The sequence below is a fragment of the Adiantum capillus-veneris genome, chromosome 3, assembly GCF_014529385.1.
Source record: "Adiantum capillus-veneris isolate H3 chromosome 3, ASM1452938v2, whole genome shotgun sequence".
NCBI classification, from domain to species: domain Eukaryota; kingdom Viridiplantae; phylum Streptophyta; class Polypodiopsida; order Polypodiales; family Pteridaceae; genus Adiantum; species Adiantum capillus-veneris.
The window spans coordinates 115654358-115677970 of NC_140933.1; the positions used below are offsets into that span (position 1 = coordinate 115654358).

Here is a 23613-nt window from a genome sequence, read left to right on the forward strand (position 1 = left end):
TCACCATCAGTCATCATCCTCACATCTTCGGCTCGCTGGTCTTTTGCAGCATCCTCGTCCCCTTTGGTGATGACCATCGACTGGGCTACTACAAGCCAGGTTACCTTTTGAAGGGCCTCTTCTTGCAGCTTCAAGATTGCTTCTCAACACGCTATGATGTTTTTCTGACTTATATGGACAATCACATGGTTCGGGTTTTCTCTGTGAAAAGTGTGTCTTCATGAGCTCACATGTAACGGAAACCAGCATCCCCTTGCATGAAGAAGGCACGAAGAAGAGATCATGCAGTGAGAGTGCAAGCAATATACAATGCATTGAGAGAAAAGTGGCCGATCAATTGAAGCTTTTTGAAGCCAGCAATGGAAGTAGCGAGAATGAGTGTCTCAACTTGCTTCGTGATCACATTTGGCTACGCATATTCGATCGCCTCCCATATCCTGATTTGATGAGGCTGGGGGAGGCTCTATGGCCAAGGCATCCTCTGGGCAGACACAACATGTTGACAAAGCATGACATGCTCTGTTTTTTCACTCTTAAGAACTTTGAAGAAGCCGTGCTGGGTGTGGGTTTAAGCCAAGACAAGAAAGCTCCCACCAGCAAAAAGCTGCCGGTCCTCCATGCCTACAATTTGGCCCTTCTCTCCCAAGAAGCTTTTGAGGAGCAGCAAGTGCTATCCAGTATATGTGGCCGCTGCTACTCCTCATACTTCCTCCCTCTTGCCCTTGATGATAACCATTTCAAACGCTCAATGCCATTACTCAGAAAGTTTCTTGTGGATGTGAGGCTCACGCCCGACCTATCACCGTTGGGCTTCTTGTATGTCATTCCCAAGCTAATGAACATGATGATTTTGGACCTAATGAGGGCGTGCGATGCGCACATAGACCACAGAGCAGCGGGCACAGACCTAGCAAATCTCAAAGATTTGGGGTTCTGGCGTTCGACATGGTGCAAAACAGGCACAAAGGGAGAATCAATACTAGAAGCCTGTGAGAGAGCCTTCAAAGGCTATTGCCTTTTCTTTCATATCCTAGTTAAGCTGCGTGAAAGGGGCTTCCTTATAAGAGCCACAGCACATCTACAGAAGAAGTTGGCATTGTTCCTTTCAAGCAAGCAAGGACGCCACAAGAACAACATTTTGTACTTGGGAGAGTTTGTAGCTCTGCTACCACTAGTGCTAGAAGAAGGGTACGAGTGGGCGCCGCTCTGCGTAGCATTGGTGGAGGAGCTTTTGGCTAGAAGTGTGCCATGGGTATTGAGGGTGGCACCGGAGCTTGCGGATGTGGGTGGTACTTACAAGGCCACAATAAAATGTGATGTCCAAAATCGCTACAAAATTCCACACACCACTGCCTGCAGGTTACATTCAATGCAAGCAGAGCACGTTTACGCATCATGATGATGCAGGCTAGCTTCATGAGAGCCCTTATGCGAATTCGAAGCAAACTATCAAAGACGTATGGATTTCCTCACGACTCGTTGGGGACTAAGCTGGTGGAAATGGCAAACAGAATTTACCTTGTGGGCAAAGACAGAGGAGATACAGCTTGGAAAGATTTCTTCACCGTTATGCAGTACAATCCACTTCCGAACGGATTAGAGACTGAAGAAATGCTGAGACAAGCCATAGAAGACAGTGGCAGAAAAGGCTATCATGAATCCCGCCGAAGAATCCACAGATACTAGCTAAATTGGGCTTGACTCATAACTTTAACGAAGCGAATATTATCCCTACCTCACTTTGCAGAGACCGTAGCTGATGTGAATGAGAGACTTGAAAACTCTGGTTAACATTGGTTTGTCTCAATGCAGCAAGTTTGGTGAGGAGATGCTTGGATTACTTTATGAGGCTGCAGAATGGACAGGAGCTTCGTCATCTTTTCGCCGTTATTGGTGATGTCTCCATCTTAGAACATGTGTTTGATTCTTCAGCAGCTTGTAATGCTCTTCCAGAAGCTTCTAAAGCCGCAAACCCTTGCGAGCTTTCTTAATGCAATACAAGGAAGCTCCTAATCTGACTCACAGCCCCAGCTCGAGTAATCGGTCGATTGTAGAGACATGTAGGGCAGAGATAGATATACAATTACAGCACAGTAGTATTGGTCTAGTGGTGTTATCTGAATGCCACTTTTTATTTTTGAATTTAGATTTCAATTGGAGCTTCAAGGGGAGATAGTCCTGCTGTTGGAAATGTTGCTAGGGTCTTTATATGATCATGTCTTCGTATGCACTATGGGAAGGCTTGGATGATTGTCGAAAATTTAACAGTGTTTCTAGAATTCCTGATTGCAGGCATCTTGACAAAACCCTTATAATCTGGGGAGTGCAGTCATCCTGGATCAGTGGCATCTCGTGGTCAAGCTCTGGAACTATGTCCCAACGCAGTCTCCCATATAGAAGAAAACATTTTCTTGTTTCACCATACAGAAGAAAACAATCCCTTGTTTCACCCACTTTGTTGGTGCTTTGCTATAAAGAAGAACCGTGTACGAGCATTCCCCTTCAAAAAAGATGCCCCCTTTTTTACTTTAGAGGCTTCCAAGAAGTTACCTCCATAAGTTCCAAGAAGCTATATGAAAGAATGAGCTCGATGGGCAATGGGCATCCTTGCATGGCCTCCATCCTTGAACTCCTTTGTTGTCGTACTATGTGGCTCGTAACAGGTGATTCTTCTTCTTACCATAAGCTGAAACAAAAGTGTCGGCATCTTTTTCTGAACTGTCAGAGTGGAAGAGATTTCGTCCTCTGAATTGCTAGATTGTTTTTTGTGCTTGCTAGACTTTTTCTTTGATGTTTTTTCTTTTTCTTTCTTCGTGTCTTTGACTCTTTTCATCCTGGTTAAATTTAGAGGAAAAACTGTCAGAAGACGAAGAAGATTTGGGATCGTCCTCAAAGCGAGCACACTTCTTTGACAAGCCTCTTTGATCAGCTTGTCTCCTCGAAAGTAAATTTTCGGCCAAAATGGCATAATCCTTGGACTTGCGAGTGCTTTTAGCTTTCATCAACTTGTTGACTTTTGGTTCAAGAGCTTCGTCAAACTCTTCCTGTGAGTACAGCTTCTACTTCTCTGCACCTGTCTTTGCGTTGATCTTCATTGCTGACTTGTGGAAGGCTTTCTCCCATTTTTTGTACTCAGATTTGTCAAAATCTCCCGCTTAAGACCTGCCATGGTCTTTTCCAGATTCTTCTGAAAAAGCCTTGCCCTCATTGGAATCTCCGTTGGTTCTCTTTGTTTTCCCATTGGGATTCGGGTGCTCTCCATCCTCCCGCAAAACTGTAGTAGTTGACCAAAGATCTTTAACACAAGGGATTTTTCGGGTCAAGTAGATCGAAGAAAACAATTTCTTGTTTCACCCACTTTGTTGGTGCTTTGCTATAAAGAAGAAGAGTCAACCACCATGTGCGAGCTTCCCCTTCAAAAAAGATGCTGCCCATTTTACTTTAGAGGCTTCCAAGAAATTACCTCCAGAGAAAGTGGGGTGTCAAATTGCTATCTGAAAGAATGAACTCGATGGGCATTCTTGCATGGCCCCAGCTCCTTTGTTGTCGTATTTAGTGGCTCGTAACAGGTGATTCTTCTTCTTACCATAAGCTGAAACAAAAGTGTGGGCATCTTTGTCTGAATTGTAAGAGGTGGAAGAGGTTTCTTCCTCTAAATTGCTAGATTGTTTTTTGTGCTTTCTAGAATTTTTCTTTTATATCTTTACTTATTCTTTCTTTGTGTCTTTTGACTCTTTTCATGATTTAGAGGAGAAACTGTCAAAAGATGAAGAAGATTTATGATCGTCCCCAAGTAGATTTCTCGCTAAAGTGGTTGGCATAATCCTTGGCTGCACTTCTGAGAGTGCTTTTAGCTTTCATCAACTTGTTGACTTTCGGTTCAAGAGCTTCGTCAAACTCTTCCTGAGAGTACAACTTCTGCTTCTCTACACCCATCTTTGCGTTGGTCTTCATTGCTGATTTGTGGAGGGCTTTCTGCCATCATTCTTTGATACTTCACATAGTTCGGGTCCTCGGAGTATTTGACAAGGCATCTTGCACATGTGTCAACCTGAAGTTGTCGCTTGTACTCAGATTTCTCGCTTTCATATAAACTTTCAGACAAAAACATTATATCGTCGTACTAGAGTCAGGATCTTTTCCAATTGAGGTTGTGGGCATGGAAAGGATTGTGGAGTACATGATAAAGATGCATCAAAACACCTCACATTGACTTCCTACTTCATGGAAAGCAAGCAAAAAAATTCAAAAGAGACACATAGCAAGATCTTGAGCATGGGATGGATGCAAGACATAAAGAAGCATCTTGGGAAATGGGATGCATTATGCTTGCTACATGATGCCTTAATAGACTTCTAGGTGAATGAAGCTTTTCTACATTGGAGAAATTTTGTGGGTCACCCTTCATACATCACATCACCTATATTGTCCCCAACTACAAAACGATGTTCTTTGCCAAAATTGGAAATCATACTCGCTCTTATATGCTTGAGCCTATCCCCTTTTCGCCGAAATAGGAAACCATACTTACCCTTAACATGCTTGGGCCTATCCCCTTGTTGCTTAGGTCCCACTCCCTTGATGTGAGAGTGAGTGTTGGGGCAATGGAAAAGAGTCCTATTTGACTCTGCCTATTATGCTCGCTACAAGTTTGAGAGTCTGAATACCACACACTACTAGATTGTCGAGCTTTTTCTAACATCCAAACTTGATTCCCTTACATTTTCAACCATGACTTAGGATTACACACTTTTCTCTCAACTACACACACACACACACACACCCGTGCACTCACACACACAATTTCTCTGTCACGCACACGCCCATACACGCATAGTGTCTCTCTCTCTCTCTCTCTCTCTCTCTCTCTCTCTCTCTGACAATACACGTGGCATTTTTGCGCCTCATGGAGGAGAAGAAGAAGAAGAAGATTGTTTCAACGTCGTAAGAAACTATCCCAAGAGACCTTAAAGAGAGAGAGAGAGAGAGAGAGAGAGAGAGAGAGAGAGGAGTCAAAGAACGCATCACTTTTCCTTTGTGCATTGAGCACCTAAGTGACAACAAGCTTGGCCACATTGTCTCGAGGATTTGTATTTAGCACGATGGATCGCAAAGCATGCTCTCAAGTGATCAAGAGATGGTACAGACCTGAAGGTTTGACTCATCCAGGTTTGTGCATTCTGGGCCCTCATCTTGTTTATCAAGTTCTACGTATTTTTTCCCTTTTTGCTCCTCCAAAATCCTTGTCTCGCTTAGCTTTTCCAAAGAGTATATGATGCTACAAACGATAGTGGAATCTTTCCCATGGCATATGGTATCCTAGTTTGCAGATAGCCTCCTTGCATTGGAGAAAAAGTGTGGGGATATTGGGGTCACCGTTATTGCAAAACTTTGCACTTCTTTAACTTTTTTGGTCCTGCCTAGATGTAACAAGGTGTTTGATACATTATTTCAAGAAATTACAGCCATGGCGTGATGCAACATGAGAGACAAATAGATTGACAAAAACAAAAAAATCGATAAAGTACGTAGAATAGATGGAGAAAAATAGAGAATCTATATTAATATTGATGATTACAGAAAGAGCTTAGCTTGTATCATAACCTCTCGACTACCCTGAGCTATCTCACAATGAATTGCACCTCACCCTCACTACCAAAACCCAGTCTCACGCACACTTCCAATCACAATCTCAATCTCATTCACAATCACACTCTAACAACCTTCTCTGATGATAAAGGCCGTCTCATTGTAGTATCCATGACATGCACAAATTTTCTTAAAAAAGCTAGTCGAAAAGTCGCTCTTTTTGCATTCCATTCCAATCTTAGTAAAGCAAGGCAAAAATATCTGCCCAAAAGGAGGCATGATGCACACAACCACAAAATGGCACTAAAAATTAGGCGATTGTCAACGACTCGTAGCTTCCAATAGGCTGTGAATCACCCGGACTTGTCTCACATCAATTTGTTCATCTCCTCATGCTCTTTGATTGTCGTGTGATGCTAAAAATACATATCCTCCTCGGATTCCAAAACCAACCTATAAGCTCGTAATTTCTAAAAAAACAGTGTAAAATGAACATTTCTTACTTATTTCTTAATCTACAGGCTTCAACAAGCATCAAAATCATGGAATCTTCAAATACTTACAAAGTACCAATCTTTTACCTTGTGTTAAGGGCTTCCTTTCCTACATACAAAACTTTCTCAACATATTGCCGTAACACCTTTAAAAGTGGCTCCCAAAGAGTGCCCTGGGTCAAAATTTGTAACTGAAGGAAAACAATTAGAATGAACTCATAAACTGTGCACAAACTAAAACAACCAAAAAATTTCTTCGAACAAAAGTTATTGCTAAAGTCTTGAAAATAAGTCCCAATTGATACACATAGCTTGCTTACAATTCCTTACACACAAATGGTTGATGTTGGCTTTTCCTTCATTGGATATAAAAGAGTGGGAATGTCCTTGCGAAACTTCACCTTTCAGAATGTTATCAGATAATAGACCTAGGCATGGGGACACTTAGCCCACCTAGAGATAGTCAAGAGGCTCCTAGAGTGCCTCCAAAGATCACCCACGAGTTTTACAAGTGCCTTTGGTTGACTTGGTCTATATGTGATGCCATAGATGATGCCGAATGAGATGCTTTGGCTAGCTCTTTATAATGAGCCTTCTTGTAGTCATTTTGTAAGCAATCAAATAAGCATTTTGTGTCAATACTCTACTCCAATTCTATCGTGCAATCATTGTGTTCTTAAGTGTTGATTAGCATGCCATTATTGTTGGAATTAGGGTTGCAGAGAAACGCACACAGCTTGGAGAAGACGAAGGAAGCTCAAGGCACACAATAGAGAGTGTGTTACTTAGTGTGCAATGGAAAAATAGATAGCCCTAGAGTGATGGGCGTATATACAATGCTCGGGGAAAAAAACCTCCTAAAGAGGGAAAAAATGCCCCGGCTGTCCTAGTGTGTTCACACATATCACTACCACATGTATATGGTAACAAATCCCTCCTGGAGTGATGCGGTGAACGAGAGCTGGCACATGAGTAAAGGGAAGTGCCAAACCCTGAGGACATGATCAGTCCACAAAGGGGAGTAAGCCCAAAGCTTTGCGGAAAGCTTCAAACTTCTCACGAGACAATGCCTTTGTGAAAATATCTGCAAGGTTGTCCTGTGTTGGCACATAAGCCAAGCTGATCTCTCCTGCTGAGAGCCTCTCCTTGACATAGTGGTAATGCACCTCAATGTGCTTTGTGCGAGCATGAAAAACTGGGTTCCTCGCAACTGCCAATGCGCTCTGACTGTCAGTGTAGATACTGTTGGCAGTGTCCTGTCCAACACCCAAATCAGCCATAAGGCGTCTGAGCCATACACACTCAACCGTAGCTGTGAATACTGCCATGTACTCAGCCTCACAACTCGAAGTGGCCACAGTAGGTTGCTTCTTGCTCAACCATGATACACATGAACTGCCAAGCATGAAACAAAAACCACTTGTGGACACTCGCGTGTCAAAACAACCAGCCCAATCTAGCGGCAATGATTCCCCCTTGGGATACAACAAGCCAAGATGTAAAGTGCCACTAAGGTAGCGGAAAATCCTCTTGACAGCCTGCCAATGCTTAGACCCTGGGCTATGCATAAATCTGCTGACCTCTGGGACTGCAAACTGAATATCTGGCCTCGTATTGCATACATAAATGAGGCAGCCAACAACAGTTTGGTAAAGAGTGACATCAGCAAGATTGCCAGCATCATGTAGACTTAGCTTCAAACCTGTTTCCATGGGAGTGGCAATAGGTTTGTAATCCTCAAGTCCAAACTTACATAGCAATGTCTCTATGTAACTTTTCTGACACAAGGCAATACCACCATCACACTGCTTAAACTGTATACCCAAGTAATGATGCAACATCCCCAAATCTTTCATCTTGGAAGTAGCATTCAAATCAGCCTTAAATTCAGCAATATGTCTCTCATTTGGTCCAGTGATCAACAAATCATTGACATAAAGAACCACAATGAGAAGTACATCACCCTCATGCTTTACATACAATGTGCGTTCTGTTGGACTTTTACGAAAGCCTCGTTTAACCAAATGAGTGTCAGCTTTCTCATACCAAGCACGAGGAGATTGCTTCAACCCATACAAAGCCTTATTACATCTGCACACTTTGTCCTCTTGTCCTTTTATGACAAAATCGTGAGGTTGCGTTACATAAACATCCTCAAATATGTCACCATTCAAGAAAGCAGTAACAATGTCTGACTGATGTACATCCCAACCAAAATGAGCTGCCAATGCACATAGAAAACGCACAGCACTCATACGACAAGTGGGAGCAAAGGTCTCTTCATAATCAATGCCTTTTTGCTGTGCATAACCCTTTGCAACAAATCGAGCCTTATGGCGATTGATCTCACCATCCGGCTTGCATTTCAACTTGTAAACCCACTTCGTACCAATGGCCTTTTTGCCAAGAGGCAAATAACATAAAGTCCATGTGTCATTTTCAATAAGTGCATCATATTCTGATTGCATGGCAGCCATCCAATTTTTTGAATTCTGTGCTTCATCAAAAGACAGAGGCTCCTCAATATCATGTAAGCTAGACAAAACCAAAGCATAACAATATGATGCATAAGATGCATGACGAGAGCTTGAACGAGTACTACTAGACAAAGGTGCATCCAATTTACTGTCACGCAAAGTGTGCACCAGCCATTTTGGCATACCTCTAGCTTGCTCATTTTCAGCCCTTTCCTCATCAAGTATATCATGTACATTTGCATCAGTAATAGGCTGATCTGTAACATTTTTAGAAACCCCCATAGGTTGTACATTTGCCTCATTGAAACTTACATTCGTATTTCCACCACTGAAAAGAGGCAACAAAGTGTCATAAATGTCCTGTGAGCTTACATTACTGTCTCTAGTACATGACAACAAGGGATGAACATAATATTCCACAAACACTACATCCCGTGAAACCAAAATACGCTTTGTTTGCGGATGATATAACCTATAACCTTTGCTTTCAGCACTATAACCAACAAAAATACATTTGACAACCTTATCATCCAATTTTCTATGCTGTGTTTGTGGCACTAAAGCATATGCCAAACAACCAAAAACACGCATGTACTCAATAGAAGGCTTTCTATCATGCCATGCTTCATATGGAGTAATACACTGCAAAGATTTTGTAGGACACCTGTTAAGTACATAAGTGGCACACATGATGGCCTCAAGCCAAAAAGAATGCGGCAAAGCTTGACTTTTAACCATACATCGTGCCATTTCCGTCAGTGACCTGTTTTTCCTCTCAGCAACACCATTTTGCTGAGGTGTATAAGACACTGTACATTGGTGTTTTATCCCACGACTAGCCAGAAATGCATTAAATTCATGAGACATATACTCCCCCCCTCGATCGGAACGGAGGGTGCCCATAGTATATTTCGAGACATTTTCAGCCATAGCCAGAAATTGTTTGAAGCACATAAAAACTTCGAACTTCTCTTTAAGCGGAAATACCCATGCATGCCTAGAGTAACCATCAATGAAAGTCACGAAGTACAGGTAATTGCCCAAGGACGGAGTTTGCATGGGCCCACAAACATCACTATGCACAAGCTGCAACCTGCATGTGGTCCGAACTAAACCATCCTTTGGAAACTTAGAATGCTGCATCTTACCCAAAATACAGCCTTCACAAACATGTTTGGCAGGTGCTTGAAGAGGCGGCAAAGAAGCAACCATATAAGATTCCTGCAAACACAGCAAACTGGCAAAATTCAGATGACCAAAACGTGCATGCCAAAGTTTTACATCTGAAATAGCCCTTGAATCTGCAACAGCATTTGCAAAACTTTTTCCACACTTGTCATACAAAGTGAGCTTATAGAGCCCATGGCACAAAAGGCTAGATGCAACAATTTTATCACCAGAAATCATGAACTGTACATCTGTCATCCACAAATTTGACTACAAGTCCAAGTCTAGCAAGTGCGAATACAGACAAGAGATTCTTCTTGATCCTAGGTACATAAAGTGCATCAACAAGTGTGAAAGAACTGCCATTTGCAACAGTAAGCACAATCTTTCCAACTCCCTGAATCGGATAAGATGCATTGTTGGCACAAGTAACTGAATTCCCATGAGGGACAGACTCGAGAGAGGTGAACAATTCATGATGTGAGGTAATGTGCTTTGTAGCACACTGTCGAAATAGCACACATGTGAATCTGCAGCAAAAACTGACAAGCATGCATCATGGACATCAGGATTGTAAGTGCACTCTGCGCTAAAAGCCCATTCTGCATCAACATCAGCATTACAGTCTCCTTTTACAGAAGACTCAACAATGGTTGCATTTGTAGTGGAACCATCATTTGCAGTGGAACCACCCTCTTTCTTCTTAGCCTCTTTGGCCTTCAACTTAGGACACGACTTGATCAAGTGATCATTAGCTTTACAATAATGGCAACGCATCTTCTTTTTGCCCTTATCACCAAAATTTCTAGACGAATTGATTCCAGCAGAAGCATTAGGAACATAATTTTTGCCACTCACAACAGAACCATAAAAAGTGGTTACATTGCTGTTACCACCCTTTCTTTGAGAAGCAATAAAAGCTTGTTCAACTGCACATTGCCTGGTCCTGTTTTTTCTGGAAAGTGACTCTTGCAACAACAATGTGCATAATGCATCAAACTTGACAACTTCAGGATTTCCTTGGGTCATAAGTCTCCAAGTACTAGCAAAAGTCTGATAAGAATCTGTTAAGGCATCAAGAACAGTCTGCACAAGGGAACTGTTTGAAATGACTTCACCTGCAAAAATAAGCTGCTCATTAATATCCTTGATACTAGCAAGGAAAGTGTCCATATCATCTTCCTCATGCATAATCTTCGACTCCAGCTCTTTATGCAGCAAAGCAATTTTAGCCTCATTGCGACTTGCATAAAGACCTGCTAGAATATCCCAATCCTGTTTTGCAGATTTTGCTGAACAGATGTGAGGAACAATGGTGCGCTTCATAGACAACGCAATCAATGCATGAGCCTACGCATCCTTAACATCCCAACGAGCTTGTTTTGCCGTAGGCAAAACAACTCTAACAACAACAATCCTTGCAGCAAGACTTGCAACATCCTCAACATCGTCTGCATCCTCAAAACTAGGATGTACATCAATGCCTTGCACAATATTCCAGACGCCCTTTGACACAAGAACGTGTTGCATCATGTAAGGCCACATAGGGTAATTGTCGCCATCCAACCTGTCCTCAACAGCAAACATCTTGAACACATCTGTGTTGTTGTTGTCAGCCATGGTAAATGCTGCACTTGATGTGAAAACTGTTCGAAAATAGGAGAAATGGAACGGGAACAACACGTGCTATATACCACAAACCATAGAAGACTATAAGGCACATGTTATGCAGAAAACGGCATCGACAGAATTTTTGCACAAAATGACGAAATTGCCTGTGCAGACCTGCCTGTGGTGGAAACGGAGGCCGAAATGAGCCCGAATCAAAAATATGAGCAGACTTAGCTCTACGAGCTTTCCCGAAATTTTGTTGACCTGCGAACGCTTGCCAAAGCTCATTGAAATCGGAGAAAGCGAGCAGGCGTGTGCTGGAGCAGCTGGCGACTAAGCACGAGAGGACGTAACCTGCTCTGATACCAATTGTTGAAATTAGGGTTGCAGAGAAACGCACACAGCTTGGAGAAGACGAAGGAATCTCAAGGCACACAATAGAGAGTGTGCTACTTAGTGTGCAATGGAAAAATAGATAGCCCTAGAGTGATGGGTGTGTATACAATGCTCGGGGGAAAAAACCTCCTAAAGAGGGAAAAAATTCCCCGACGGTTCTAGTGTGTTCACACACATCACTACCACATGTATATCGTAACAATTATCATGATTTATCCTCCCTAATCCCATAAAGTGGTATCAGAGCATATGGTTACTCTTGGGCTATTAGTTAATTAGCATCTCCTAGTCGCGTACGAGATTTCTACCAAACACCATTGCAAATAAATAAATCACCATTTGCATTGCATATAGGCAGCATTAATCTCTCTCCTTAAAGGCCTATTAATGTCGGGATACGTACCGTCTTGAAAGATGTGCCACTACCTGTATCATTAAGCTAGAGAAGAAGGATTAATACCAAAATTAGGATTTGCTTATCATGATTCCTTTTTTTTAGTGTCATTCTTCTTTGTTCTATGTGTTTATTAACCCTCAAGTGCCCCATTTGGACTTAATCAGCCCCCTTAATTAACATCCAAATATAGGTGTGTGTGTGTGTGTGTGTGTGTGTGTGAGCGAGAGAGAGAGAGAGAGAGAGAGAGAGAGAGAGAGAGAGAGAGAGAGAGAGAGAGAGAGAGAGAGAGAGAGAGAGAGAGAGAGAGAGAGAGAGAGTACACTACATTGTTGAATTGATAACCACATTATGTGGAGTCTACTCACATCAAATTAACATCTAAATATAGGTGTGGGTGTGTGTATGTGTGTGTGTGTGTGTGTGTGTGTGTGTGTGTGTGTGTGTGAGAGAGAGAGAGAGAGAGAGAGAGAGAGAGAGAGAGAGAGAGAGAGAGAGAGAGAGAGAGAGAGAGAGAGAGAGAGAACGCGTTTACACTGCATGTCGAATTGATAACCACATTATGTGGAGTCTGTCGACCTACTTTAGGCTAGGCGATTGGACATCAAAGATCGTGCAATTGGGTCTATAAGACTAGGTTAGGTCCGCAAGCACGGGTCCACAAGCTCGGATTAATGTGAAGAGAGTTGACCTCAGGCATATGGCTAAGAGCATCAGCTACCACATTGTATCATCCTTTACGATACCAAATCTTTGCCTCATACTCCTGAATAATCTCAGCCCACCTCGTCTTTGGTCCTTAAAATTGGTTTGTTGCATAAACCATTTGATACTTTCATGGTAAAAAACAATCTCAAATTGATTCCCACACAATTAATGTCACTAGGTTCTCAAAGTAGGCACTATTGGATAGAGTTCTCTTGCATAAGTAGAGTAATTTTGCTGTGAAAAATCAAGTTTCTTGCTTTCAAATGCAATTGTCCTTCCCTCTCTTGCAGAAGGACTGCTACAATAGCACAATAGCTAGCATCCATTTCTAGCACAAAATGTTTCAAAGGGTCTATAGATGCTAAAATATGAGTTGTAGCTAATATGACCTTGCGATCATCAAAAATTTGATGGTGAGCTTCTTCCCACTAAAATATTTTCCCCCTTGGCTTTTAGTTGGTCCATCATAGAACAACAATACAAGCATAGATTTTGACGAGCCGTCACTTGAAATCTATAAATCCTAAGAAAATTTAAATCTCTTCCAGATTTTGGGATGATGCCATCTTTGAATGGCATCCAATTTGGATTTATCCATATGAGTTCCAATAGCTAAAATTACATGCCCCAAATAGTGATTCTCACCATTGAGAAAATCACACTTGGATTCCTTGACATATAATCTATTTTTCCATAGTACTTCAAACATTTGCTTCAAATGTTGTAAGTTCTCTTCCTTAGAAGCACTATACAACACTAGGATGTCATTGAGAAAAACAATAATAAACTTGCCCATATATGGTTTCAAGACATAGTCTACAAGCATCATGAAAGTGGTTGGTACATTGGTCAACACAAAGGGCATAACCTTGTTTGAAAAGTAATTTTAGGTATATCAACAAGCCTAATGTGTACTTGATAATACCTTGATCACAAATCTATCTTTGTAAAGATAAAATAATGGGTGATATTATCAAATTTATTCATCCACTCTAGGTAGTGAATACTTGTTCTTAATAGTAACCGCGTTAAGGCCATGTTAATCTACACACATGCACATACTACCATCCTTTTTCTTCACCAACAAAATGGAAGAGGCCCATGGGGAAAAATTGGGTTGATTAAACCCTCTACTGAGGTAGTCAACAAGTTGGTATTCCATCTCACAATGGCCTCAAAACGACTCATTCTATAGGGTGGTTTACTAGCAAGCTTACTATTTGCAACCATGTCTATGTTGTGCTCCACAAAATGTGTTGACAATAACCCTGGTGGTAAATCATAAGGAAATACCTTTTTGTATTCCATTAATATTTCTTTTAATTTGTGACATTTTCTTGTTGTGGTGACAAAGAAGCAGCTAGTAAGAGGTGGAAGAGAAGAGAGAGAAGAATGTGGCGTTGATGACATGCCACTTATTAAAATGATTATCAACATTTGACAAAAAATGGTACACCAAGTAACACAAAAAGAGTTCTTTTATTTCATCTCGAGAAGAGAGCTTCATAATCTTAGTTGTTCAAATAAGAGCCAAGAAAAAATAATCCTTTTTTTCCCAACAGTAGCACGTGCATGCCATTGGATTCAACATCAAACTATAATTCTCATAGATACACTTTAATGAGAATCCTAAAGTGTATAACCATTTTTGACTAAGTACCACATCAAACTATCATGATCGTAGCTACACTTTAATGAGGACCCTAACCCATATAATCACTCCCAACTAAGTATCACATCTGCTCAATCCATATTCATGACTTGCAAGTTCAAGGACGTAAGATACCCTCAAATCTCTAGTAGTACATCATGTACTTGTGTATCCCACACCTCAACATCATGTACTTGTGTATCCCACACCTCAACATCATGGCTGTTAATCATAGTAGCTACCTTGTATCGGTGGAAACTAGTGAGGCTATCCCGGGCGGGCAACAAGAGAGGCGACCTCTAAACACCCCTCAAGGCTCCTATGCTGCTCAAGTGAACCTGGGGCAACCATAAGCAAGAAACAACAACAACAAGCTCGCAATCAAACAAGTGAAGGGGCATCACCTAGTTATGGGATGCGAACTAGGACGCAAAAGAGATCTTGTCACGACCAAGAGAAAGTGCAACAAAACACACACACAAACAATCTCACACCAAGACATACACCAAATGGAGCAAGAGAGAGCTAGAGCAAGGGAAGAGAGAGATAAATGGAACTTGCATAATACCTTGTTTGTAACTTGAAAATGCATATGGTTTGTTACAAAGCTACCATAGAGCTTGTACAAAAACTAACACACACAGTCTTAGGGTGTGGGAGCCCTCTTATGAAAATACCCTCTTACAATGGACACAAATTAGGCAATGAAGCACACTAATCACTTTCTCAAACAAGCTCAAGTTATAGAACTTAAAAGACACAAGTCACCTTGCATTTTCCAAAGAACTTTACACAAGTGGAAGGACAAAGATCCTGAAGCCAAGCATGTCTTTGAAGCACCAAGCCTCAATTGTTGATACATAGTGTGCATATGAATTATGTGTACTGTACAAAGCTAACATCATTCTGTTTGATGTGTCCCTTAGACTCTTGAATGATTGAACACTTGTGGCTGTGGACGTAGATCATTTGCAAACCTAACAGTCTTTTCAACATTCGGTGATATCTCGCCACCTTGACTAAATTCATGCAGGAATTTGTTGTTCAAAGAATCAATTTTAAGCTTTTCAGGTGTCCGTGCATCTTTATGCTGATTTTGAACTTGCAGTGCTTTTACCGACGCTTCTAATGGTAATCCAGAATCATCTGATTGCATTAAAAGTGACAATTTAAATACACTTACATCGAGATTCGCATTTCCAATTTGCTTTGTGCCTTGCTTGGCAGCTGATGTGTCCCTGTTGTCAGGATTTCTTGGACAATCTTCAGAAAAATGTCCACCTTTTCATCCACATCTGAGCAATATTCCATTATTGGTGGTATTTCATTTGGTTTTGTCATGTCAAGCTCTACCTTAGGAGCTTCTGTTTTTATGCTTGCCAAGTTGTCGGCATCTTCTTTTAAAACACTGAGCATCAAGCTGTAGACTGCTTCGTCTCGACCTTTGTACAATCTTTGGCTTGGTTCTCCAACTAGACTGGCTTCTATTGGTTGATCTACGGGATCTTGCAATTCTGGTTCTCGATTAAAGATCTGACCACTGTAGTCCATGTACAATGACTCTGATAACCACTTCTATATGTTTTGTTTACTTGTGAATATTTTTGGATAACCACTTGGATTAATCTTTTCAACTTTTATATGCACTTCATCTTTGAGTTTGCAATACCTGGATCCACTGAAGTCTGTGAACATCTGGGAGTTCTATGAATCTGGCTTTACTCTAATCAATAGGATCTTGGCTCCTATGCTTCTTTTACTACTCATAAGATACCTTTGACCTTCTGTATCTGTGTACAAAAATTTATCCCGATTGTAGCCATATAGCTGTAAAATCTGCTCTATTGCAGTTGTACTTATGTTGTAACTGCTACTACTGGTTTGCTCTGGTGTAGTTGAACTCTCGGCTCGATTTGAGTCCATGTCGACTGGTTTTGTAAAAAATGTCTCCTAGCAAATTTTGGTATTGATTAGCAGAATGTCTGCTGCTCGTACTAGCATAACCTGCAATTGCATGTGAATTGTGCCCCTCTTCGTCCGATTAGAAGCTCATTTGTACGCTTGATTTTGACAACTCTTAAAAACTTTTTGCCATTCACGGCTTCGAATTATTCGTTTTGTCCTTTTTTCCCGGTTGATCCCTGGTTCGCTTTTGCGATGCACTTTTTCGGCCTCGCTCTTAATTTTTGCTCGCTTTTGCGGTGTTTACTCGGTGTGATTTTTTCCAGTGTGCTTTTTGCTTTTCTGTCCCTTTCTGCCTTTTTCTAGCTCTTTCTGGCTTTTTCTAGTGCTTTCGACGACTTCCTTTTTATTTTTCTTAATTTTTTATGATTTTTTAAGGAAGATTTTGATTTTTAATGAATTTTTCTAATAATTTTCGTAATTTTTATCATTTTTTTAATTTTGTGGTGATTTTTTATTTAATTTTTAATTTTTATGAATTTCTAAGAGGTTTTAAAATTTTTATGAGTTTTTATTTTCTGGTGGATTTTTTTAATGCTTTTTTCTTTTTTTCTATTTTTTGGTAAATTTTTTATGATTTCCTTATCCTTTTTTTAAAAAATAAATTTTATTGGATTTTTAAAATTTTTATTCTTTTTATGCATTTTTAATGTTTTTTTATTTTTAAAAGTCCTTTTTTAAAAAAATTGAATTTTTTGATTTTTAAATTCTTTTTATGTTTTTTGTGATTTTATGTGATGCTTTATTATTTATTATACTAGAATAAAATAAATAATTTAAAAAGACTACCTACCCACTTACCTTACGGTGAGGAGAGGGCGTTGACCTTTTGCCATCGGCGCGCATGGGCAGTTGGCGTGATCAATGGAGCTTGAAGCGCTCTGAATGTGCTGAAAGGCAGGGGCAGCGTCGTGCGCGTGTAGGCAGGGCGGAGAGTGCGCGTGCAAGGCAGCGCACTGACGTGGCAGATGAGCTTGCACGCGTGCAGAGGGGGTGTGTGTGTTTGCTACATGACAAGGTAGGGAGGGAGAGAGTTAAGAGGGAGAGTGAGAAGAGAGAGAGTGAGGAGAGAGAGAGGATGAGAGAGTGAGTAAGACAGAGAGAGAGAGTGGATAAGAGAGTGACTGAGGAGAGAGAGAGAGGGAGAAAGTTAAGAGGGAGGAGAGATAGTGAGAGAGAGAGAGAGAGAGAGAAAGTTAAGAGGTGGGTTCACCCAGAGCGGGAAAAAAACGAAGAAGAGAATTTTAATGCAGAAGGAAACTGTCTCTATTGATTGTAAAGATCTATCCGACACGGAATTTTATGTGCCGCAAGGCACAGGCATCGAGCTCGAACTGGTCTTTCTATTATTATTATTATTATTTTTAATTTTCAAATTTCCAAAATGCCAGAATTTGACCGAAAATTAGCCGAAACTTCAAAAATCGCTAGAAAATCCCAAAATTTCCTAGAAAAATCCAAAAAATTCTGGGAAAATTTTAGGAATCTTAAAAAATCATCGTCATTCACAACCGAGCATTTTTGACACGCAAAAGCACATTAAAAACAGCAGATTTTTTCAAAAATGTCAATTTTGACAAAATTATCCACCCGATCCCCGAAAATAGTCAAACGCTCAATACTCAACCACAGAGGACACAAAATGCAAACAAAATGATGTCATAAATATGCACACACAAACTAACTCGTAAAGATCGTAAAATATCAAATTTTTATAGAATTAACCAAAAATTAATGCAAGAATAAGCAAAAATTGCCAAAAATTATTCGAGAAATGCCCATACATTTCTACAAATTCTCCACACATAGGGGAATAGTGTAGCCAAATAAAATTGTAAAAATCACATCAATTCAATTGCCAAACAATTTCATCAATAAAATCAATATTAGACAATTAAATCGGCAAAATTAACGACAAAATTACGTCAAAAATTGACGCAATTGGAGTGTGTAAATCCCTGTTTTGAGCACAAAACACAGCAATTAACCATTACACAACTCAATCATGCAATTAAAAATTGAATCAATCATGCAAATTAAACACTCTTTTAAGCACACACACACACACACACACTAATAAATTTGGCAGTTTTTACTAGTCTTTAGGTGCGCACACAAAAGGGTTAAACTTTTGAAATTTGCAATGTGACTTTACAAATCATTAGTTGGGCATGAGCACAACACAAATCAATCATCAAAATTGAAAAATCATTAAGCATACATTGATTTTTAGGTGCATAAACATGGGCAAAATAGTGCACACACACCTAAAATTAGGCATACACACACTCAATTAGAATGCACACACACTTGATTTTGGTGCACACACACTTGAAATTGACCATCCAAGCATGCAATTAACTCAATTAGGTGCACAGTTAGCAACGCACATTTACCAATTAACAATTGAAACTTGTCAAATTCATGCGCCACCAAATCTTAAAAATTCCGGCATTACGACGGCATGAAAGCGAACAATCGCAAAATTTTAAATCCAACATAGCATCACATTGCATTGCATCAACATAGCATAGCATTACATTTCATCATGGTGGGATCTCTACACAGTTCTACACATCTTTAGATTCTAGGGTTGTTGAGAATACCACCTTGATTACCTTTCCATTGAAGATCAATTGAATGGTCGAATGCTCCAATCCTTTATAGCAAATTAGTAAGTTAGCAAAAAATAGTCAAATTAGCAAGGGGTTAGTGCATTGTGTAAACACACAATTGGCAAGATATGGTGACACATTAGGGAATTATGAACGCATTGCTTCATGCACACACATTCAAAATCCACAAAAACATAAACATACAAGTCAAATTAGTGAGGAAACGCATTTGATTATGCCACAATTACACTAGTGTAGGCCATTGTTCCCGGCAACGACGCCAAATGTTGGGGGTTCCATCGTTGCGATAGCTCCAATGACCAACAAAATTATCAATCTGGAGGGATGAGCTACCCGGCTAGGGCATGGAAACGCTCACACGATTAGTGAGCTAATCATGGTAACACAAATGGTTAACTCTATGAGGTGAGCTTCTCGGCCTATGGAGGAGCTAAGCCACAATGAAGGGCAATCTCCATATCCACTTCTCTCCACCTCCAATCAACCCAATCACACACACTACGATTGCAAGATGCACACAACACTAATCCTATCATGCAACACACTAATCGCAAGCACACACACATAGATCTATCGAGCACCACACTCCAATCAAACCTACATGCACACACAAGCAAAAGAGGGCGATCACACAAGATTAGAGAGGGATTAACCACTAATTAGTTAAGATCTAGTTAATCTAATCATCATAGGCAATCATAAGAAGCATGAGAGAGGCATAGTGAGGGAGAATGAATTGTTGATTAGTGTTAATCAAGTCTCATGAGCAAGGAGAAGCTCAAAGACTCCATAGCCACACACCTCAAGAGCTCTCACCAAAGAGTTCTCTCAACAAATGAGCTTGAGAACCCTAATTTCTTTTACACTGTGCCTTATATACCTAGGGTAAAAATATGCAATTTCCGGGCACCCAAGGCCTTTAGGGCTCCACCACTTACTGAATCTGCTACCTAGGCACACTAACGGACCTGTTCTTCACAACTTGGAACTCCCATTGAGCCCGTAACACATTAACAATATTACAATGGCTTGAAATAAATTAGGAATTTACAATAAGTAACCATTTTGGAAAAACGTTAAAAATGTGTAACTGCAATCTTTACTGCTTCTTTGCATTCATCCTCGATGTGCATATGTATGTCTTCGGTCTTTAGCAGCTTCTATTAACTGACGTTGACTCAGTTAACATGGGCCTTTTTTCACCATGGTCTAGGGTGTACTCAGATGGCACTACTTTCCACCCGTGTGGCTTTCATTTCTTGATTTAGCCTCATTGTACATATGGTGTTTTTTCATTGGGAGAGCCTCCCTATCATGGTTGTTGTAGCCCTCTCTTGAAGAGGTGGTTGTAGCCCTATGGGCAGTTTCATGAACTAATAGAAGGATCTTTTTCTCGGAAAAAAAAGATGAAAGTTGATCCCAAATATGCTTCATGTCCTTCATTAATCAAATGTGACAGATGACAGATGGTGTACTATTGAGAGTGATGAATGATCATATTCTTCACAACCCCTCGAATATTGAAAGCAAAAAAAACCCTTCATGCTCGTAAGAGTTTTCCCTCACGGTCACTTTCCAAATGGCATAGTTGTTTCCCTTCAATTGCCGATCCGAGGGAAACGTAGAAAGGGTATGGATCTTGATTGGTTGATCACCTATGCCAGGGTATAATTGGCTCCAAATATCCACTCCTTATTGGAAAAAGCTCCATCATTGACTTCCTCTTGTTGTACTTCTTTATCGAGTCTTTATCATGGATCGAGTTATTATAATTAGAGTCTAGACATGTGATAAGCTAGGTTAAGGTTGATAAGAGAACCTTTAAATTTTTCCACTATAGCCAAAATCACCTCCAAATGATTAAAAAGTTGAAGAAAACATAAAATCATCTCTTTTTGTCGCATAATTTTAGCACCAAAAAAACTCCCACAGATCACCAATCCAACTTAAGAGGCCACTGTGACTGGGAAACAATGTCAAAGGTGCAGCAAAAAAGGATAAATTGGGTAGTGATCTCATCTACAACTGTGAGACAATCTTCTCTTGAGACCGTACAACCAATGGATTTCAAATCTATTGCAATAGATTTCCTTGGAAATAACCTCCTATCGTGTATCACCCACCAAACAAGCATGTGTAGCAATCTAAGCTTTGCAAGATCATTGAGAAACTCATGTTTCTCTACATTGTTTTGCTTGGACCACTCGGTCCGCACCTACAAAGTAGAGGGCTATCTTGGATCTGCAAACAATTTTCTCAAGTATGGACCTGCATGGAGGGCATGTAAAGATAGAGTAGGATGAGAAGAGGTCTAAGAATGGTCGGGACGTTTCAAAGAAGCTCTCTATTGGCAGTTCCAAAGAAGCTCTCTATTGGTGGTTTGAATGCTCAACTCTTCGTGTTAATGCCAACAAGTGGCAGGCAACGTAAAATCCAAAGTGCACAAGAAAGGCAAGCATTGAGATACAATAGATAGAAAAATGTGCACAGTGTAGTGGTGGACGATGCAGACAATGATGCAGCAAGGACTCACAAGGCAAATGTGTGGAAAAGCTTGGATGCAATATTCAAGCTATGTGAGCTCAATACATGGGAGCAATGTAGACTATACACATTTTCAAGAGGCTTTAGAGACCTTCCACAAGGCTTTCATATTTGCATGGACAAATCAACACATCACTCATTACATGTGTTGATTTGCATGGACTAATCAACACATCACTCATTACATGGTATAGTTAGTAATTTGTTGATATTATTAAAAAATTATTTCATATAAAGTTTGTGTTGGTCTTCTATGCAGCACATTATATGCAACCACATGCCTTGGTTTGCTAGGCAGTATGGCAGCTTCACTATCTGGTCTACACAAGGCATGGAGGAAACTCACTATCAAGATCATACTAGTTATTTTGGCCACATCCGCCACTCAAGTGGTGCAGACAAAGCCAATAGCTTGGAGGAACTACATCAATGGACTTATTGAAAACATATGAAAGTCACATCGCAAGGAACAAGTCAGAGACATTCAAATTGGCCATGTAGTGAGATTGGCAAGCAAACAATAAAGGAAGGAAAAATGGGAGGCATCGTCTACCGCAATACAACATGTAGAGTAGTGGCTACAAAAAGAATGCATGGGAAATATTTGGGCAACTCCATCACAAGTTGTCTAAGAGCTCTTAAAGATAGCAAGTCTCTACAAGAACTCTTTGTATCATCCAATAGTGATGTAAAATTTTATAACAAATGAGAAAAACAAGAAAAATGATGTAATCCTTTTTTTTGCATTAGAAATATACATTTGATTTTTTTTAATCCTCTTCCTTGGGATTTGTTAGAAAGTATTCTAACATTGTGGCCTTGTGGGAGGAATCCTCCTCCTCTTGCCTTTGTCTCTTGATAGAAACAACGTGGTCAACTTCTTTTTTTGGTGGCACATTTAGGTCAGACACTATTGTCTCAATCTCTATTTTTTTATAGCAGCTAGGATTGGAGGCTTATTGAAAAATAGAGTATGTTTGTCATACTCTAGTAATTGGCCAGGGTCTGTGATTCCACATGCTAGACTATATGCTGCTTGTGTCAAAAAATAGCAACTCCACAAGCCATACATGCGTGGGCCTTCACCAAACATTGTTAATGATACTTGCTTTTCCAAAAGCATAATCTTGTCCGTATTCCATCTGACGAGGGTGCCTCCTAGATATCTTGATAGGGTCTTCAAGGTCACAACTCATGAGAGGTAGTTCAACGTTATCATTGGAGAAGGAGGAATGGAATACCAAAAACTTGGATAGCTCAAATTCTTCAAGTACTGGCCGAGGGAGGAATTATTTCCTAAGTCTCCCATGCCTCACCCGCGAGGACGAGAAATGAAGTTATCATCATAAACAACCATCTACTAGCAATTAATAGCAAGGATTATTACATATAAAATAAGTGTTAATCCACACACAACTGCAAAAGAAAAGAGAACTTCAACTTTCCATTTTTCTCATTCCATAAGTTAACAACACTGTCCGCTTTGATTGGCACCTTGAATGTAAGGTTGATGAGGACGTTGATGAATTGGTTTTTTTTGTGTTCATTATTCCCAGTTTTTTGTGCATTTCCTTGAACTCCTCTTCCATTCAAAGTGTCACCTCACACCTGGCTACATCATTGTAGATCATCTACAAACTCACCTTTTGACACATGGGCAACTATCATAGAGTACTTGTCATGCTCGGACTTTAAAAAACTATAGTGAGCATTTTTATGAGAATACTTTGAGAAAATAGAGAGAGAACTTGATTAGAGGTAGAAACATAACCATTATACTTAATTAACTTGGCATGAACAATACTTTGCAAGAGAGAGATTTAAAGAACTTGAAAACAGTTGGGGAACGGATTTATATGGAGCCAGTCCTCCCTCCAAAAGGCTTTTGTATTATAGCTTCTCCCATGAAGAGAGACTTGGTACAATACAGGTTTTGTGTTCCTTGAGACCTTGATGGTGCAATGAAGATAGAGAGCTTCATGCA

At 40.3% G+C, this 23613-nt stretch overlaps 1 protein-coding gene across 1 annotated transcript; it reads left to right on the top strand.

Annotated features, from left to right (window-relative positions):
• The first annotated feature begins 214 nt into the window (after positions 1–214).
• On the top strand, positions 215–4717 carry LOC147461534 (uncharacterized). The gene is made up of 6 exons (XM_086501250.1): positions 215–1359; positions 1813–1893; positions 2293–2663; positions 2849–3046; positions 3137–3569; positions 3749–4717. Exons 1-4 carry the CDS (start codon positions 221–223, stop codon positions 2923–2925), a joined length of 1668 nt encoding a protein of 555 aa, XP_086357376.1. The 5' UTR covers positions 215–220; the 3' UTR covers positions 2926–3046; positions 3137–3569; positions 3749–4717.
• Positions 4718–23613: the final 18896 nt, after the last annotated feature.